The sequence below is a fragment of the Myodes glareolus genome, chromosome 10, assembly GCF_982192425.1.
Source record: "Myodes glareolus chromosome 10, mMyoGla1.1, whole genome shotgun sequence".
Taxonomy (NCBI): Eukaryota; Metazoa; Chordata; class Mammalia; order Rodentia; family Cricetidae; genus Myodes; species Myodes glareolus.
Genome location: NC_142035.1, coordinates 21,661,117 through 21,679,542, shown reverse-complemented (window position 1 = coordinate 21,679,542; position 18,426 = coordinate 21,661,117). Strand labels below are relative to the sequence as shown.

Below are 18,426 nucleotides of genomic sequence, written 5' to 3'. Positions count from 1 at the left end.
TTTCTCTCTGCAGGGAGTCTGCTGGACTTTCTCAAGGGGGAAACAGGCAAATATCTGCGGCTACCCCAGCTGGTGGATATGGCTGCTCAGGTAAGTCTCCCCTCCCACCTTCCCACGCACCTTTAGCTCTCGGGCTCAGAGCGCCCCCTCTAGGAGGCCTGCATTCATCATGTTTAGATCTCATCTTGCCACTCTGGAGCTCTTGCTAATACCTGGGTTGGTAGTTCTGGACCGCACACCATATCCAGGCATCAGAGAGGCAATACGCATAATTAAAAATAAAATATTAAAAGTTTAAAATTTATTGTTTACATTTGCTAGTGAGGAAACCGAGGCTCAGAGAGGGGACTTGGGACAACAGGCAGGACCAGGCATGTGCCTGTGTCAATGGGTCATCAGGGACCTCTTTTTTATACTCCCCTGCTTCCTTGGCAGCATCTTACTGTGACCTCTCCATTGCCCTTTGCCTGTCCTCCTCCCCCACTGAGCTGTGGTCTACTTTTTTCTTTTTAAAAATTTTATTTATTTATTTATTTAAAGTGTGAGTGCACTGTCTGCTCATATGCCCGCATGCCAGAAGAGGGCATCAGATCCCACTATAGATGGTTGTGAGCCACCCTGTGGTTGCCGGGAATTGAACTCAAGGCCTCTGGAAGAGCAGCCAGTGCCTTAACCACTGAGCCATCTGTCCAGCCATGGTCTCCTTTTTTAGACCAGTGGTGTTTATTATAAGCTGAAAGGACATGGGATGGGCAAGGCCTTTGGCCGTCTCTCTATGCCTGGGGATGACCAGCCTGGGACTCCTGCTTACAGCCCTGGGATGGGTGTGGCTTGGTCCCTGAGCTGGACTCTCTGTCTCTACAGATCGCCTCAGGTATGGCCTATGTGGAGCGGATGAACTATGTGCACCGGGACCTCCGAGCCGCCAATATCCTGGTTGGAGAGAATCTGGTGTGTAAGGTGGCTGACTTTGGTCTAGCCCGGCTCATAGAAGACAACGAATACACAGCCCGGCAAGGTGGGAGCTCCCGGGGGTGCATCCGATGATGTCAGGCCACCAGGTGGAAATGAGACTGGTGGTGACACCCTGTGCCTTCTTGCCTTTAGGTGCCAAATTCCCCATCAAGTGGACTGCTCCCGAAGCTGCTCTGTACGGCAGATTCACCATCAAGTCAGACGTGTGGTCCTTTGGGATCCTGCTGACCGAGCTCACCACTAAGGGACGGGTGCCCTACCCTGGTGAGGGGGCTACGCCTGTGTCCCTGGCCTTGGCCCTAGGAGCAAGTCTCACCTCTCTCCCCACCCCACACACACCACCTCTGGGCTTCCTCTTTCTGGGGCTGAATACCACAAGGGGCTAATCTCTGATCTCAGGCTGCCTCTTAGCCTCAGAGACAGGGCTTTATACACCATAAGCTAACCGCTGTCTAGGCTGTATCAGTCTCTGGATCCGTCTCCTCACAGCCCTCTGTTCATAGGAATGGTGAACCGTGAGGTGCTGGACCAGGTGGAGCGGGGCTACCGGATGCCTTGTCCCCCCGAGTGCCCCGAGTCCCTTCACGATCTCATGTGCCAGTGCTGGCGGAAGGAGCCCGAGGAGCGGCCCACCTTCGAGTACCTGCAGGCCTTCCTGGAGGATTACTTCACGTCTACCGAGCCTCAGTACCAGCCTGGGGAGAACCTATAGGAACTGTGGGCACAGGACTGTCACCCTAGGCTTCTGGGTGTGGCCTCTGATGCACCTGCCTCTATCACCCTCTCTCTGGGGCTGGGTTGCCTCAGCAGTGCCCCTTCTGGAGCATGGAAGGGCTTCAGGGACAGGGGCAGCCTGGAAGGACAGGTTGAGGCTGGTACAGTGACTGCCCCATAGCCTGCCCAGGCCCACTCTGTATTCTGTCTGGAGTCAGCCTCTTTCTCGCAGGAGACCCTGGGTGAAGATCAGGGCCTGGGGTGGTTTCCAGCCTCAGCCCTCTCCACTCACCTGACTCCGCCCCACATTCTTCACCCTGGGTCTGTTTCAAACTGGCCAAAGAGCCTTTCCAAAGAGGAATGAGGCCCACATGTACTTCCTGCCCTGGCCATCCTTGTTGGAGGCTTCTGGGTGGAACATTGGGTCTAGAACCATCTCCCATGGCTCTCAGGCTAGACAGCCCAAGGCCCACCACACGCTGGGGTAAGAGTCAGGGTGAGCTCTCCTTCAGCCCTGTCCTCCACATGGGACCCTTGGCGATCACCGACACATTACCCTCATTTCTCTGTCAGGAAAACTGAATCCAGGAGGGACTGTGACTTGCCCAAGACGGCGGGCAGTTCAGGGTTGAGGTGGGTTAGCACCTGGTGCTCCCTCTGTCTTCCTCAGGAACCAATGAGAACTGTCCTTAAAGGCACTGGACAGGCTGGGGCCTGAAAATGGGTTAAAGGTGGCGGAGTTAGGATGTCATTGATGCTCATGGGTTTGTCGTGGGGGAAGAACGAGGGCAAGCATAATGCTGAGTCAGGAATGGGGGGTGGAGAGTGATGGTGTGGACCAGGCTCAGTCACAGTGTGGGTGGGTTTTGACCTTAAGAGCCAGCCATGAGATGGAGTGAGCTCTCAGGCTGCAGAGGCAATCAAGTGGAAGTAGAAGAGCTAAGAAGCTGGGAGCCCTAACTGTCCTTTGTCCCAATCATTTCAACACCTGGCCCCATGCTGGTACTCCTTAGCTGGGGAGGGAGGGGAACTGCTTGACCAGGGAAGGGAGGGGATGGCCCCTCACTGCTGTGCATCAACACTGGCCCTGCCCTCTCTGGGAGCTACAGTCTCTCCAGCTGGGGTCCAGGGGAGCACAGCCCTGCCACAGCAGCCAGCTGACTGCTCGGTCCCTGACTCTTCTGCCCAGCCTTGGAGTGTGTAGTAGCTTCTCTCTGCCTCAGTGTCCCCATCTGTAAGGTGGGTAGTTGATGGTTTGTGGCATCTCAGCTGAGGGCCCCTGTGTGTATGTACATGTGCCTGTGTGTCTTCCCCTGTTTGTGTGTGCGTGTGTGTGTGTACATGTGTCTTCCCCTGTGTCCGTATTTAACATGTAAAAACACCCCTACTCTCTCCCCAGACATGATCATTTCACCCACTGCCCTATCACAGCAATAATGTCCCCACTGCCGGGGCTTCGAGCCAGCCAGGCCCTGCTTGCAGGGAAGGAGGCCAAGCTTGGCCTGCCCTGACATTTCCACTTTCCTCCCATTGTCTCTTGCCCAGTTTTCCCATCCACCTGGCAGGTCTGAGCTTGCCACCCCATTCTTCCCACCCCACTCCAGCTACCCAAGGACCTTTGCATACGGTGGCCTCAACTGTTCTGTTTTCTTTTTCATTTTTCTTTCTTTTTTTCTTTTTTAACAGTGTTTTGTAGATTTCAGATGACTATGCAGAGGCCTTGGGCACCCCCCTCCCCGGCTCTGGGTAGGGCCTGGGGATCCCACATTCCATGGCCCAGACTTGGAGGGAGGGGGACCCAGAACTGGTTGTACATACTTTGCATACTGTCTGATTAAACACAAACAGACCTCAGTTTGGCCAACCATTTATTGAACGTCTGCTACGCGTGAGAGAGTCCTGGATGTGAGGGAACACAGCCTGTAGGCGCCTTGATCCCTGCAGCTAAGTGGTTTCTAGGCCTGGAGGTGATGTGATCAGATGGGTCAGGCACAGCACATCCCATCTGAGGGTCTTGGGGGAAGCACCTGGTTTAGGACAAGGATGCTTGTGAGATATGGGCACCTGCCAGAATGGGGCACATTCCAGGCCGCATGGAGTGTGTTCATGAGTGATCTCAAAGACTGTGTGTGTCCTGGTGATCTCAAAGGCTCTGTGTGTGTGTGTGTGTGTGTGTGTGTGTGTCCCAGTGATCTCAAAGGCTCTGGGTGTGTGTCTTCTTGGGACTGGGCTGGACAGGAGTGAACTCATGCAAACGCTGGGCGGGGAGAAGCCATGCCACCTGCCCTGCCTTGTCCCTGGCCCATCTGGAGACCTGCAGAGACGTCTTCAGAGTAAACCTGGGCCTGCAAGTCTTTGCTAGCTGCTCAGTTCAAACCAGAACACATCTCATTCCATGCCCACTTCACAAGCCAGGACCACAGTGGACACCTGAGGCCACCCCGTTCCTCCCGTTGCACTCCAGCTGCTGAAGGGCCTTTGTATAAGGTGGCCTCAACTTTCTGTCCTGTTTTCTTTCTTCAAAATGTGTGTCAGGGAGCAAGGTGGGTGTGAATAGGAGCTTATGGCAGTGTCTTCTGTTCTCAGTGTGCTCGTGCTCTCTGAGTGTGTGTGTGCACAGGTGCGCACGCGCATATGTACACACATACACACACACAGACTGTGATCTGTGAGTGGAAGTGACCCAGATGAGCCATGCATGCTGCAGTAAGTGGCATGAGTTGACATCCACCTCCATGCAATGCTCCCTCTGGCTTTCCTTTTCCACTCTGTCTCAGTTTCTCCTCCCTCTGCCTCACACTCTGGGCCTGGGCTGACTCTACTCTGGAAATCTCTTTCCTCTTCCTGGCTGAAAACGCCTATCCAACCTTCAAAACATGTCACTTCCCTCCCTCTCCCCACCAGGTCCTTCTCTAGTTTCTAGTTCCACACTTTGCCCCGTGTTAGGTTTCCTTTCCTGGGGCTCTGCATGTGAGAGACAGGGACAGGTGCAGACAGCAGAGGGGGGGCCGTGGTTTGGCCTGGGCCTCCAGCTGCTTCAGCGCATGAGACCCTGGGGTCCTTTCTGCTACGATTGCTCCCTCTCTGCACACATTTGTCTTCTGGGAAAACATTTCCCTGGGACAAGAATAATGTATGTTCCTACTTGCAGAATAGGATGACTCAGACAAGCATAAGTAAGGAAAAATCAAGCATCACTTGTACCCCAAACTTGCCTGCCTCTCTTGCTCAGTGGTTAGAGCATCTCCCCTGGGTGGTGTAATGCCTGGGTGCTCACCCTTTTCCTTGTCTCTGTCCCTTGAGCCTTCATTTCCTGGCTCACATCTGATCTGGCCATTGGTTCCTTCACAGAAAAACTCAGACCAGAGGTCCATCTGGGCTCAGCACTGCCCCAGTCCCTGGATGTGTGTTTGTACGTGATACGTGATGGCTGCTTATGGCTGTACTTGACCATCTGCCATACTTCTGCCTTCCTCTAGGGCATGCCCTGACCTCCCTGCCATGTGTTGTGAGTGTAGGGTGTGGACGATGAGGATGTGCATGAGATCTGGGGGGGATCTAGGGTGTAATTGGGGTATAGGGTGTGTATGGGTTCTAAGGGAGGGTGTGGTAGGGGTACACATACTGTAAGTGTGGTGTGCAGAGGAGGGATGTTGTGTGGGTGTGTTTGGCATGTGCTATGTGTGATATGGGGTGTTAATGGGCTGTATGGGGTGGTTGGGGTTTGGAGTGTACATCCTTTGTAGGGTATCTGGGAGTTATGTAGTGTATGTGGGAGGGGTGTGTTAGCTGTGGATTGCGAGCGCGTGTGGTGTGGTATATACCCACAGCAACATGGCCTTCTGCTCCCGTGTTGCCCACCAGCGCGTCTCACGTGTCCTCCGCTCCCTCCTTTCCTTAGGGAATTCTCCAATGCAGACCTGCCCCACACATACATGTGAATATAGATGCACACACGCACATGCGTGCAGGCACACGTACATGCATGCACACTGTGTGCCTTTTCTTTCATCTGTTTTTTTCCCTAGTTTTCTCTTGTAGATTCTAAACTGGTTCTCCAAGAGAGAGAAAAAGACAGAGACAGAGGCAGACAGAGACAGAGAGACAGAGAGACAGAGAGACAGAGGCAGGCAGACAAAGCTGTGGGAAGGCGCTGCGGAGACCAGATTAGGGTCTGCAGAGCCTCCTGTGCATCTGTGTGTCTGGTACCTCTGGAACTCTGGGAAGAGTCATGGATCCCTGGGGGTCATCTGTCAGTGGGTCACTTCTGCCAGTCGCTTTCTCGTCTTTTTTCTTTTTTTTTTTAAATAATAATTTTTGTTTGCTTGTTTGAGGCAGGGTTTCTCTGTATATCTCTGGCTGTCCTGGAACTCGCTCTATAGATCAGCCTGACCTCGAACTCAGAGATCTGCCTGCCTCTGCCTCCTGAGTGCTGGAATTAAAGGCGTGTACTGCCACCACTGGCCTCTCTTACAGTCTTTTTGTTCCCTCTCCAGAAAAGGTCCCGAGCCTTTGGTCTAGGAGTTGTGTTGTAGATGTATCTGTTGGGACCAGGCTCTTGTTCTCTGCATTTTTTTTCTTTTAAAGACACGGTCTCACTATATAGGTCTGACTGACCTGCGACTCACAGAGATTCATCTGTCTCTGCCTCCCCATTGCTGGTATTAAAGTCCTGTGTCTGCCAGGAGGTAGTGATGTACCCCATTAATCCCAGAACTCGGGATGCAAGGCAAAAGCAGGCAGATTTCTTGAGTTTGAAGCCAGCCTGGTTTACAGAGTGAGTTCCAGGACAACCAGGGCTACACAGAGAAACCCTGTCATGGGGGGTGGGGAGAGGAGGAGGAGGGAGCGTCGTGTGTCACCCACTCCCTTTTTCGTTTGTTTGTTTGTCGCATACCCAGGGTAGGGTGTGTGTGAGAGAGAAAGAGACTCTCTGGCTCTGCATTTTTTGTCCCTGTCTTTTCCCTTGCAGATCTGTCTTTCTCATTCATTCATTCTTCATTCATTCAATCATTTCACAACAAATGCATGTGACTTTGATGTCTGCTGGTCTGCAAGCCCAGCCCTCATGCTGTCTCCTACCCTTTAGGCCTGAGTTTCTGCAAAGCTCTTCAACCTCTCCTCCCCAGCCGGCCCCTTGATGCTGCCTTCCTTCCCTCTCTCTTTGCTCCAGCTTTGGGGGTCACTGCCATTAGCTTGTGGGGGTGTTTCCTTTTACTCCTGTGGTTCTTCTGAAAACACTAACGGTGGAGCAGCTGTTCCTGCCCAGCTGTGTGAGAGAGGGAGGGGGCAGACAGAGTCCGTCATCCATTCTTCCATCCTCTCCCTGCCTCCAGGGAATTACCCGGGTCTCTCTGACTGTGTGCATGCATGCCTGTGTGTGTGCTCGATACGGGCTGGGGGGCTTCACTCACCCATTTCCTGAGGCTTCCAGGTCTCCCTCTTCCATCCTGATTATTCCAGATGTGCTGGCCTCCCTCCGTGCCCTTTCCCCTTTCCCCTCTGTTTTTATAATCGGCAAGCCCTGAAAGCTGTCTTCGGCCTCCCTCCCTCCTATGTGCTCAGAACACTGGTTCCTCCATTCTCTCTGTCACCCGTTTATTCATTTGTGTCCTTGACAGTTTATATGGGATCCCTGACATGGCTCTGACTGTGATTTGGGGGCTAGAGAATAAGCTGAGCCCTCAAACCATCTTCTGTCTAAATGACAAGATAGGGCAGATGCAGAAAGTCCCTAGGCCTCAAGAGAGTGCTGACAGGTCCTGAGCCTGTCTGGATGGTAGGGTAGGGCTCCAGAAAAACGAAGGTGGGGTGTGTGTGTGTGTGTGTGTGTGTGTGTGTGTAGAGGTATGTTTGTGTGTGTGTGAGCATGCGTACAATGTGTGTGCGTGTACATGTGAGCTTGTGTATGTGTATGTGTGTTAGCATGTATGTATGTGTGAGTGTGTGTGAGTGTGTGTCAGTGTTTGTGCATATGAGCTTGTGCATGTGTGTTCGTGTTCATGTGTGTGTGTCTGGTCTGGATTCCCTTTCCTTACTCAGTACCACCTTAATTCCCACAGTCCAGGTACGTGATTCCCTGACTTGTATGTGGAATGTGGCCCATATGTGGTGTGGTTGCATTTTGTACTGTGGGAGTTCGTAGTGTGTAGAATAAGGCGTCAGTGGCACACAAGGTGTAGCATGGTACGTAGCATATTTGGTGTGCGTGGTATGGTATGTGTGGTATGTGTCACACAGCACGCATGTGGCAGGGTTGTGATATGACTGTGGGCGTGTATGGTGTGTAAAGCAAGGCATGCATATGTGCAGCCTCGGTGGTATGTTCCCGGGTACTTGGATCCAGCCGGAGTGGTGCTAAGACCCCTTTCATGGCCTGGCCAGAAAGGCTCCATGTTACCTGCCTTCAGCCCGCACTGCTGTTCTCAGGAGGCACAGTAGTGAGTGTCTCTATCCTGCTTCCTCCCTGCCTGCCTTTCTTTGTCCCCTTCTCTGTCTCCTGTGTCTCTCTGCCCCAGGTTATAGCTCTGTGTGTTGCCTGCTCTGGTACTGATGAGTTTCAACAGAAATGTGATTGCGTAGTCACAAGTGCGCGTCCACCTGCACCCCACATAGTCCCAAGTGTGCGTCCACCCGCACCCCACGTAGTCCCAAGTGCGCGTCCACCAGCACCCCATATGCTCTTCTGTTGCTCTTTGCAACAACCCCCACCCCCAGCCTTGTTCAAGTCCCCTCAGGTGTGGCCTGTGGGGTCAGACTACTGCCTTCCTAGCCTGCAGCCTTCCCTTGACTTTGGGGTCCTAGCCATCAGTTGGGGAGTTTTGTTTTGTTTTTGTTTTTGTTTTTCATTCCCTTGGTTCTTCAAAAAGCACTCATTGTAAAGCCATTGTTGCTGCCAGCCATGTATCTGTCTCTGTGAGTGTGTCTATGTGTGTGTGTGTGGGGGGGGTTCCCTGCAGCTCCTGTCAGCCCCAATCTGTGACCTGTGGCTTTCGCGCCAATCTCAATGGCCTGTGCTTGCCCATCCGTGCAGTCAACACCCTCTGTCCTCCGTACATCAAAGAGCATACATGTTGTAGCCTTTGTCTTGCCTGTTTCCAAGGCACTTCTGAAATCTGCCTGGTCCTGAGTGTGCACCATTCAGAGGTTGTGTGTGTGTGTGTGTGTGTGTGTGTGTGTGTGTGTGTGTGTGTGTGACAGAGAGAGAGAGAGAGAGAGAGAGAGAGAGAGAGAGAGAGAAGCTGCCTGGCAACATGTCATCTCTGCCACTTTCCCTAATCCTTTGTCCCATTCTGGGGCAATTCCCTGTACATTTATTTTCTTTTGTTGCACACCTGCTGAACAGCTTCCAGTGAGGTGTGGGTGAAGCTGCAGCTGCCGTCCGGTCTGCTTTGCTTTCTCCTGCCTGCCTGCTCGGCCTGCAGGCTCAGCCCCAGCCTCGCTCAGGCCCTTTGCAGGGTGGGAGGGCTCTCCCAGGCTTTGTTCAGGGTTCACGTATGCTCTGCAGATGTGTTCCAAGACCCACATGCCCATCCCTTTGCCTACCCATTTTCTGTTTGTCCAAGAATTATTTTTAAGTTTTTCCATTTATTTGTGTATTTAGTGTGTGTTCGAATTGATTGAACTCAGGTCTTCTTGGGGCGCCACAACTGTCTTTCGCCTATGAGTAGTTACCTTTCCCAGCTCCATTCCTCACAGTGAGGATCTAGGTATCCAAAGCCTTCACCTACCCATTTCCAGTGCCCTAACCCTCAAGGCCCACCCCTTCCTTCCACTCCCAGCCCTGTGCCCCTGCCTCATCCCCACCCCACAGGCCACTCCACTAGCAGACATCTCTTAAGGTGACCCCTTACTGCCAGCTAAGGGTTCTGAGGTTTTCCTTTTGTTCTACCCTTTCTCCTTGGCCCCATTATTTGTGGTGCTTTTGTTCTGACCTTGCTCACCTGGGTGGCCTGGCCACCCCTCACGTGTGAACCGCTCCTGTCACCTTGTCCCATTTTTCACATTCCCTCTGTCTTCTTTCACTGTGAAAACAGGGTGCAGCTTAGACCGTAGAATATGTGCCTCTGAATTTTGTGATTCCCCCGTTATTGTTGACATTTGTTTTACCTTTCAATCTGGTAGGGTATTTTAAGGAATATTTACTTAGTTATTTAGGAGTGTGTGAGCATTGTGTGTGTGTGTGTAAGCACATGCCCCATGTGGAATTCAGAGAATTTTTTATTTTCAAGACTGGTTTTCTCTGTAGCTTTGGAGCCTGTCCTGGAACTAGCTCTTGTAGACCAGGCTGGCCCAGAACTCACAGAGATTTACCTGCTTCTGCCTTCTGAGAGTGCTGGGATTAAAGGCCTGTGCCACCATCACCCAACAAATTCAGATAATTTATTATTATTATTAATTATTATTGAGACTGGGTCCCTCTATGCAGTCCTGGAAGTCGTTATGTAGATCAGGCTGGGTTCAAACTCATGAAGATGCGCTGTCTCTGGCTCCTGAGTACTGGGGTTACAAGGGTGCTCCCCAGTGTCTGGTTTGTCCACTGTGGCTTCTCTTCTAAGAGCCCTTTTGTCTTTATTTGTTCAGCTCACAGTTTTTAAATATGGCTCTGTAAGTGTTACTTCTCTTCTGTCTGCTTCTGCTCCCTCTCCAAGTGTATATGTACACATGTACACGTGTGCATGTGCATGTGCGTATGTGCGTGTGTGTGAGAGAGAGAGGGAGGAGGGGAGAGAGAGAAAGGGAGAGGGAGAGAAAGGGAGAGAGAGAGGGAAGGAGAGAGAGAAAAGGAGAGAGGGGGAAGGAGAGAGAGTCTCACCATCTTCCTCCCTCTCTGCCTCCCTCTTTCCCACCACTCCTCGGCACTCCTGCTGGACTTTTTCAGGGGAAGCTGGCCTGATTTCTCCCTCACTCGCTGCCTCTCTCATCATTCTCCTTGCTGTTTCTGGAGGGGTGGACCAGGATTCTGGCCTCCATCCTTCCTGCCTTCTCTCTCCTTGGCAAGCTCTTGCTCACTGGTTAGAACCTGGCTTTTGAGTTAGAACCTGGGCATCAAACCTTGGACCCACACACCTACTGTGGTCTGTCTGTCCTACCTGAGAATGACATGGAAGACTTCACGCCTGGATCTCCTTAGCCGCTAACCTGCTGGACTGCCTGCTGCCCCATGACACATGGCTCTCAGGAGCTTGTCTGCTGCTTGAGATGTCTAGGAACACCAGCCCAGCCTCCCTACTCCCAAGGGCTCCTTCTTTCTTTTTCATCTTGCCCAGCACCCCGTCCCTACTCTAGGGTTCAGCACCCACTCTGTAGGAACCACCCTGGTGTCTGTCACCCCAATGCAGGTCTCCCAGCATTCTGAACTCACTACTGAACCATGCTGCTTTTGTACTGGTCCTGCCTAGAGGCCCTCACGATAACCTTCACCACTCACTTAGAACCCCCATTTGGCCAACATATTCTCTATGTCCTGTCTATGAGACACCCTCCCCCCCAATAGACCCTGTCTCCCCTCCTGGGCCTGGCTTCCCTGCCATGTGTCACTTGGTACAGGCGCTACCTGTGGTCTTCCTTCACCAGGCAAATCAGGATGTTCAACAGCTGTTCTTGTCGCTGCTGGGCAGCCCAGGGAGGTAGACATTTGGCTTGAGCTGGTGGGACAACACAGCGCATGTTCTGTATTCTCCTCATCTGAATCTCCCCCCCTCCTCAGCTCCCCTTCCCTCCTGCCTCATTCTTGAGGTGTGTCTGGTGGCTGCCCACACCCCCAAGAGCCCTGTCTATTACAAAGGAAGGGACTGTGAGCCCTTGCCCCAGACCGAGGACTGGAGTCTGTCACCTCTGGGTGTAGGAATGTCCCTCTGTGGTCAGTCATGCATCTAACATGCGTGTGTCAGTGGGAATGTGTCTGGCAATCCGTGTGTCGGGTGTATTTGCCCATCTGTCTGGGGCTCATTGGTCATCTGTCAGTGCAAGTGGCAACTTGGGTGTCTGTCTCTCGTCTGCATGGCTGTGTCCTTCCTTTACTCTGCGGTGTGTTGGCTCCTCTCCTACCCTGCCTACCCTTTCCCTGTGCCCCTCCTTCTCTGCAGCCCCTCTCCTGGGGACTCTGCTGGGGTCTGCACGTCAGTGTCTGTCGCAGGCAAAACTCTGGCTGAGATGGCTCAGCGTGGGCTCAACGTGTGTGCGCATCATCCTGAGCCCTGGCGGGCGGGTCTCGCCTTGCCTTGAGGCTTCCACTCTGGTAGGTCCCTCTCTCCCTCCTTCTCTCCTCCCCTCCCTCTTTCTCAAGCTTTCTTCTTCCTTCCTGCCTTTATCTATGCCCCCCCTGCACTCCGCCAATGCCTCAAGCTCCTCACTTTGCCCTTGGTTGTCTTTGCTGCAGTCAGTGTTGGGAGAACTTTTTGGATTCGTCTGAATCTTCCTTCAAGTCTCTCACAGGGGTGGAATTGGTCAGGGGCTTCTCGTGACCTCCTATTCTTCCCTCCACCTGTTCTCCTAAGGTCTCCAGGGCGCCCATCACAGAATGAAATTCCCAGTACTAACCACAACCAACGTATGAGGAGAACTTGGGCTCCAGCCCAGCTTCTCTTCCTCTCCTCAGCCTCTCTTACCACCTGCCCTGTGCTTTCCCCTGTCCAACCTTTCCTTAAACACAGCAAACTGCTCCTCCTTAGGACCTTTGTGTCCCTGTGGCCAGAGATTTGGCTGCCCTCCCTTGCCTCCTTCAGGTCTTAGTTCCTGTCACCCTCTTTAGAGAGGCCTTACCTGGAGTCTCTGCTGGGCTCAGCACCCTCCTTGCCTGACTTCTCTGCTGTCAGCTTCTGTATTTGTTATTGGCCATATTCTCTGTTTCTCACATCAGTCTGTCTTCGCTGTGTTGCTCGCTACTACCCTCCACGGGCCCTCCACCTCCACCTGATTCCTTCTCCTCAGGGACCGGCTTCTCAGCTCCCTGAGCCTCCCACCTGTCCAAGACTTGAGGCCTCCTCACCATTGGTGATGTCACCCTCTGTCCCTGCTTGTTGGATTTCAAAGTATTTGCTATGTCTTTTTTTTTCTTTTTCTTTTTTCGAGACAGGATTTCCCTGTATAACAGTCCTAGCTGTCCTGGAACTAGCTCTTGTAGACCAGGCTAGTCTCAAACTCACAGGGACTCACCTGCTTCTGCCTCCCGAGTGCTGGGATTAAAGGCACGCACCGCCGCCACCACACAGCCTTGCTGTGTCTTTTTTAATTAAAAACTTTAAGATTGAGATGAAATTGCATACCACCTAAAACTGGCTTCTGAGGCAAACAACTCAAAGCCTCAGAACATCCTCAGTGCGTAAGGCCACTGCCTCTCACCAGTTTCACACCCGGCCTGTCCTTGAAAACATTGTCTGTGCACTGTCCCCTGGACATCTGTTCTGGACACACCCTGTGAACGGGATCTCAGCATGTGACTTCAGAGTGAAATCTTTACTGACTGCTATTTTGAGGGCTCACCTAGTGGTCATGGGCTCACCTCTGTAGGAAGTTGGGGTTTTCTGCTTCACCCCTTCCCGAGGTCCATGACTTTTGCTAACTTTATGAGCCGTACTCTGGCCACTCTGGCTGCGATGATCCAGGTCACCCCAGCTGGCTCTGGGCCATGCCTCTCTGAGGATGTGGCTCACAGGCCTCCTTCCACCAGCTCCCTTGCTGTTACTGCTGTTTTTCTTTGCCAGCTTCTCTGCTACCCTTGGCTGTCCACCTAGCCCTGATCCCTCTGTCACCCTCTCTAGACACCAGCTCCCCCAACACACCCTTGGTCCATCTGTCCCTCCTCTGCTCACCCTGTCCCTTGCAGCTCTAGGGCGGATGCACTTCAGGCCTTAGCCTGGTGGTGGCACACTTTCCACATCTCGCCTTCCTTTGTCTCCAGCTGGGATGGGATGGCCACCCGCATCCAGGTGGCCAGCCCCACACCTTCTTGCCCTCAGGGCTTTTGTACCTGTTACCTTCCCTGGCCACAGTGTCCAGCCTGACCTGCCTTAGGCTGCCATCTGGCTGAAAGTCCCCTCCCCATGCCATCTGTTTCAGATGCTCTGTATCCCTTGGTTCTATGCAGTTAGCATCTCCCCTCTGAGGTATCCCTGAGGGAAGAGCTCCACCTTGCTGTGTGCTGGAGGCATCAGGGTGCCCCTGAATCACCTAGCATTCGAGTGACCAGGATGGGCTTCCCTCCAGCAACCGTGGAGAAAGTCAGTGGGTAACTTGTCCCCAATGGGGATGTGTCCCAGGCCAGCACTTCTCCCGCTCTGTCCCTTTTCCTGAGTCTAAGTGTTACCTGATGGCTCTGGACACCTTGAGTGAGCATCAGAGATGTGTGTGCACACAGGAGTTCCCGCTGCATGGTCTCTCTTCTCAGTAGGACTGTCTGTCTGTCTGTTCATATGATCCTTTTACTGTACTGTTTTCTTTTCTGCTCTAACCCTGGGGTCCTTTCATTCTTTAAGGAGACGGGATTGGGTAGGCAGGAGATGCTCTGGCCTTCTCCAGGGGCTCTTGTTTTTGTGTTCTGGGAGCTATCCTCCATTCAGTGTGTGTGTGGGGGGAGAAATAGAGTGTGCTTGTGTGTGTGTGTGAGAGAGAGAGAGAGAGAGGGAGAGTGTGAGTGTTGTGTGAGAAATAGTGTGTGTGAGAGAGTGTGTGTGTGAGAGAAGGGAAAGTGTGTGAGTGTGGGGGGGGAGAGTCTGTGAATGTGTGTGTGTGTGTGTGTGTGTGTGTGTCTACGGTGCTCTTCCCTTGATTCATTCTGTATAGGGTGTCACTTGGGAGGCTGCGGCACTGTGCCCCCCAGCTCTCTGGCCCACTTCCTCTGCACCTGCATGTCCTCCACTCCTCTCTGCAAGCCCTCCGTGTGCGGGCTGGGCTGTCAGCGCCTCTCCCTTCTCTGTCTTCAGTCTCTCTCAGCGCTCCCCTGCCTTCTCCTCTTGGCCTTTCTCCTCCCAGATCACTTTTTCCAGATGTGCCACGTCTGACTACTTCATGCCTCACGGTTCCCTCACTCGTTCCCCCCTCAGGCTCCGTCTTCTCCTCTTTATCCAGTGTGTGTGTGTGTGTGTGTGTGTGTGTGTGTGTGTGTGTGAGAGAGAGAGAGAGAGAGAGAACCTATTGTTTCCTTCAACTCCCTCTGCCTGCCCCCGACTGCCAGGCCCCTCCAGGCAGCTGTCTTAGAGTCCTGTCTTCTTGCCACCCTGTGCCCATTGTGGTTCACTCACTCCTGGGTGCCGCGTTCTTCATGTCACATTGCCCCCTCCTCCTGAGCTCTGGACACAGGATCTAGAGCCAGATATGTGCACCAGTCATTCCCTTGGTAGCCAGCCATCCCTCCCATCCCTCAGAATGCCCCTAAGTCGCTCTCAGTCCACTCGCTGCAGCTCCTCCCTGCAGACCACCTGACCTAGCTGGGAAGGACCTTTCCTCTTCCTCTGACACCGCCTTTCTCTGAGCTCCTCTGTGGAGCAGCGATGCCCCACTCCAACCACATCAGCTTTAGGGTGTGTAAAGAACACAGCTGTCACCTGGTCCAGCGGCTGGGACCTGGGACGGGTGTGGGTGGGTGGTGCCCTGCTCCCCACCATGCCCTTCCCCTCCCTTCTCACTATGTCCTTCTGTTCCTGCAAGTTTGAGACCTGGGCTTGGCAAGCAGCTCTCCTTCTGCGCCTTCTTCTTTCTGCTTTCCTCCCAGAGCTTCCTCTGCATCCCGGGCCCTGGGGCTCTCTTTCCGAGGACCCCTGCTTGCCCTGGCCTCTGGCTCAGGATAGGCTTAATAGCTCAGTTGACTCTGATCTCCAAGGGAACAGGCTGCACCCTCAGCCTAACTCAGAAGCCTGTATACAATAGGCTATGGATAAAGGCGCTGTCTCTTTTGGAGTGAGGGCTACAAACATGGGCTCTAGAGCTCTAAGCCTGTTGGTTTACATCTCTCCAAGTCTCCCTCTGTTTAGTCCTCTCACACCTGTGTGTGCTTGTGCATGAGTGTGTGTGCATCTGTGTGTGTGTGAGAGTGTGTGTGCCTTTGTGTGTATGTGTGTGTGTGTGTGTGTGTAGGGCTCCCCCATCTCGTTCTTTCTAGCTTCACTTTGCTCCACTTCATTTTTCTTTCCAGGCATACGGTTTTGCCTGATGTGAAAGGAACAAATCTATTTTTCATGGCTGAATGTGTAGGAGATACAGAGAGAAAAATAGGAGTCTACTAATGTCCCTTTTCCCAAGGCAAGGGTCTGTCCACAGCACTTGCTGTCAGTGTGTAGGAAGGGGCACGTGTGTCCTGTCCCCCACCCCTGCCTGCCCCTTTGCTTCATCTCAGGCTTTCTTATTCCAGTCAGGACTCTGTCTCTCTCTGCCTCTGCCACTGTCTCTCTGGTCTGTTATTGACTCCCTGCCCCGTCTGCTTCTGCCCTGGGCACCCCCCCCCCCAACTCATTTCTTCATTCACTCATTCGGGCCTCACTGAATTTAGCCACCACTCTGGGGTCCTTGCAGGACATTGGAGTCCCTTGGTCACTGTCTGCTTGTCTTTCTTCTGCCTCCCTGTCTCTGTGACCCTTTTCACTTCTGCTGTGTGTGTTTCCATGTATTGTCTCTCTGTAGCTGCCTCCCAGGTGCTCTCCCTAGCTCCCTGGGGCACTCACAGGTACCTTTGCTTTTCAAAAAGTAGAATGCAATTTTTTTCTAAATTGTCAGCCCTGAGTACAAAAAGCTTTGTTACCTTTGTAATAAGAGAGAGCAAACAAACACCCCGTCCTCACCACCATGAGCATGGACTGAGTCACTGTGGTATTGTTACTGAGTTGTGAAGGCTGGGGTGGTACATGTGCGTGGCTGTCTGTCCCTCCCCAGCTTCCCTCTCTGCGGTCCCTCTCTCCTCTACCCCTTTTCTCCCTTAGAGATTTCTGGAATTTCACTTTCTCTGCTCACGCTATGATACTGATAGATGGTGTGTATATGTGTGTGTGTGTGTGTGTGTGTGTCTGTCTGTCTGTCTGTCTGTCTGTCTGTGTGCTTCCCGCCTCCCCCACTCTCGCTGCTTCAGCAGCCTCTCCATGGGCTTTGTTCCCGCTCCGCAGCCAGCTTTGTTCTGTGTGAAATGACATTCATTGTTTTCCTTTGGCTTCAGACAGAATACGTGTTCGCTGTAGAAAAAGCGGAGATAAGCCGAGAGTGCGTGCAGAAGACTATAAAATAAAATGCCACAGTATCCGCCTCCCAGCGAGGAGGGACTGGGTGACTCGGGGTGCCTCACCACCTCTTCATGTGGGTCTTTTCTGTTTTCCTCTCCTCACTTCTGCACCTGTTAAAGCATTTGGGAGCCTCTACTTGGGAGATTGGCTTTGTCTGGGAAGGTCACCTATCTGACATGTTTGCTTCTATCTGAGGTGTCTGTGTTGTGGGGAGCAGAGGCGATACAGGGAGAGACACCCCAGATTAGTTTCTTCTTCCTCTCCCGGCGCTCACTAATGTTTCAAGGAGGTGACTGTGCCCTGGTCCCTCTGTGCCCCCTTTGTTTTTTGGGATGGGAATAGAATTGAGGAAGTCAGTAGGCTTCGAGGTGTTCCTAAAAGATTCCCTGGAGGGCTAAGGGTGACCTGGGAAGTGCCTGGGCAGGGGAAGCTACCTGTGCCTTGCCCCAGGAGACAGCAAAGCATATTCACTCAGGCTTCCTGGGAGAACGCCGTGGCTCTCCTCTGTCTGCCCCTGTCCTTCACAGGTCAGGCCCTCCCTCCAGGCTCTCGGGTCCAGCTTACTTCGCCTCTGTCAACTGCTCTACGGCTCCAGCATCTGACACCCTGGGTGCAAACCTTGCTCAGGTCCTCAGGAAAGTGACACTTCTGGAGCAGTGTCTTGACCTGCAAAGCGGGGACAGCAAGGGTTTCAAGACCAAACATGGCAGTCCGTGTGGAGAATGCTTGGTGCCTGTATGGTGGCAAGTGATGGAGTGAGTACCAGGCCACACAGCCAGATAACAGCTTGGTGGCGTCCACCACTTCTTCCTTTCTGGCTGCATCATGGTAGTGTGTCCCAGCCAGCCATCTCTGTCCCCTCTGCCTCTGCCCCATTCCACAGTCCACTGCCATTTTGGTGGCTCAGCTCAGTTCCCTGCCCTGCCCTATGTCACAGCTCAGTGGCCTCACAGCTCCCCCACACCTAGCACATGAGGCACCCCACGCCCTCAGACACCTTCTCACAACCAGGCTGTCTGTAGTGACCCTATGCTGTCGGTAGATGGCGGGGAGGGACTCTGGAACCCTGGCCTCTGCCACCCAAGCTTAGGCTGCCCTGCCCCTTGTCAGTCTTTTCCCAGAGCATGTCCGTGGAATCTGCTTCTAGTCAATGCCCTTGTTCTGACTTGGCCCTGGTTGGTGTGGACCCCTTCAGTAGCCTGTGGTCTGCTTGGAAGTGCCTGGTGTGCAGAGGGAGCCAAGGAGGAGGGCACGGAGGAGTGTGGTCAGAGATGCAGAGGCTCTCAGTGTGCTGACCCTGAGCTAGCTCTGCCCCTCTCTACCTCCTCAGCCCTCCAGCTAAGGTGACCCTTGATTGGACTTCAGGCAGCAGCTGGGTGATGGGGTGTGGAGTTGGCATCTGGCAGGTCTGCATCTCAGGATCCCCACTTCTGCTTCTGGCAGGCTCCTCACTCTGAGCCGGTGTTTCCTCCAGATTGGATAAAAATTGACAGTAGCCTTTTGGGTAGGAGAGGCAGGATGACGATGCTCA

At 53.1% G+C, this 18,426-nt stretch overlaps 1 protein-coding gene across 4 annotated transcripts in view; it reads left to right on the top strand.

Moving 5' to 3' along the window:
* Positions 1-3,543, top strand: part of Src (SRC proto-oncogene, non-receptor tyrosine kinase) — a 44,582-nt gene extending 41,039 nt beyond the window's left edge. For all 4 annotated transcript variants that reach the window (XM_085697118.2, XM_085697116.2, XM_085697119.2 and 1 more), the window contains 4 exons: positions 14-90; positions 865-1,018; positions 1,108-1,239; positions 1,479-3,543. In XM_085697118.2, coding sequence (XP_085553244.1) covers positions 14-90; positions 865-1,018; positions 1,108-1,239; positions 1,479-1,687 — 572 coding nt within the window. In that variant the 3' untranslated portion in view covers positions 1,688-3,543. The remainder of the gene's footprint in view (positions 1-13; positions 91-864; positions 1,019-1,107; positions 1,240-1,478) is intronic.
* The last annotated feature ends 14,883 nt before the right edge of the window (positions 3,544-18,426 follow it).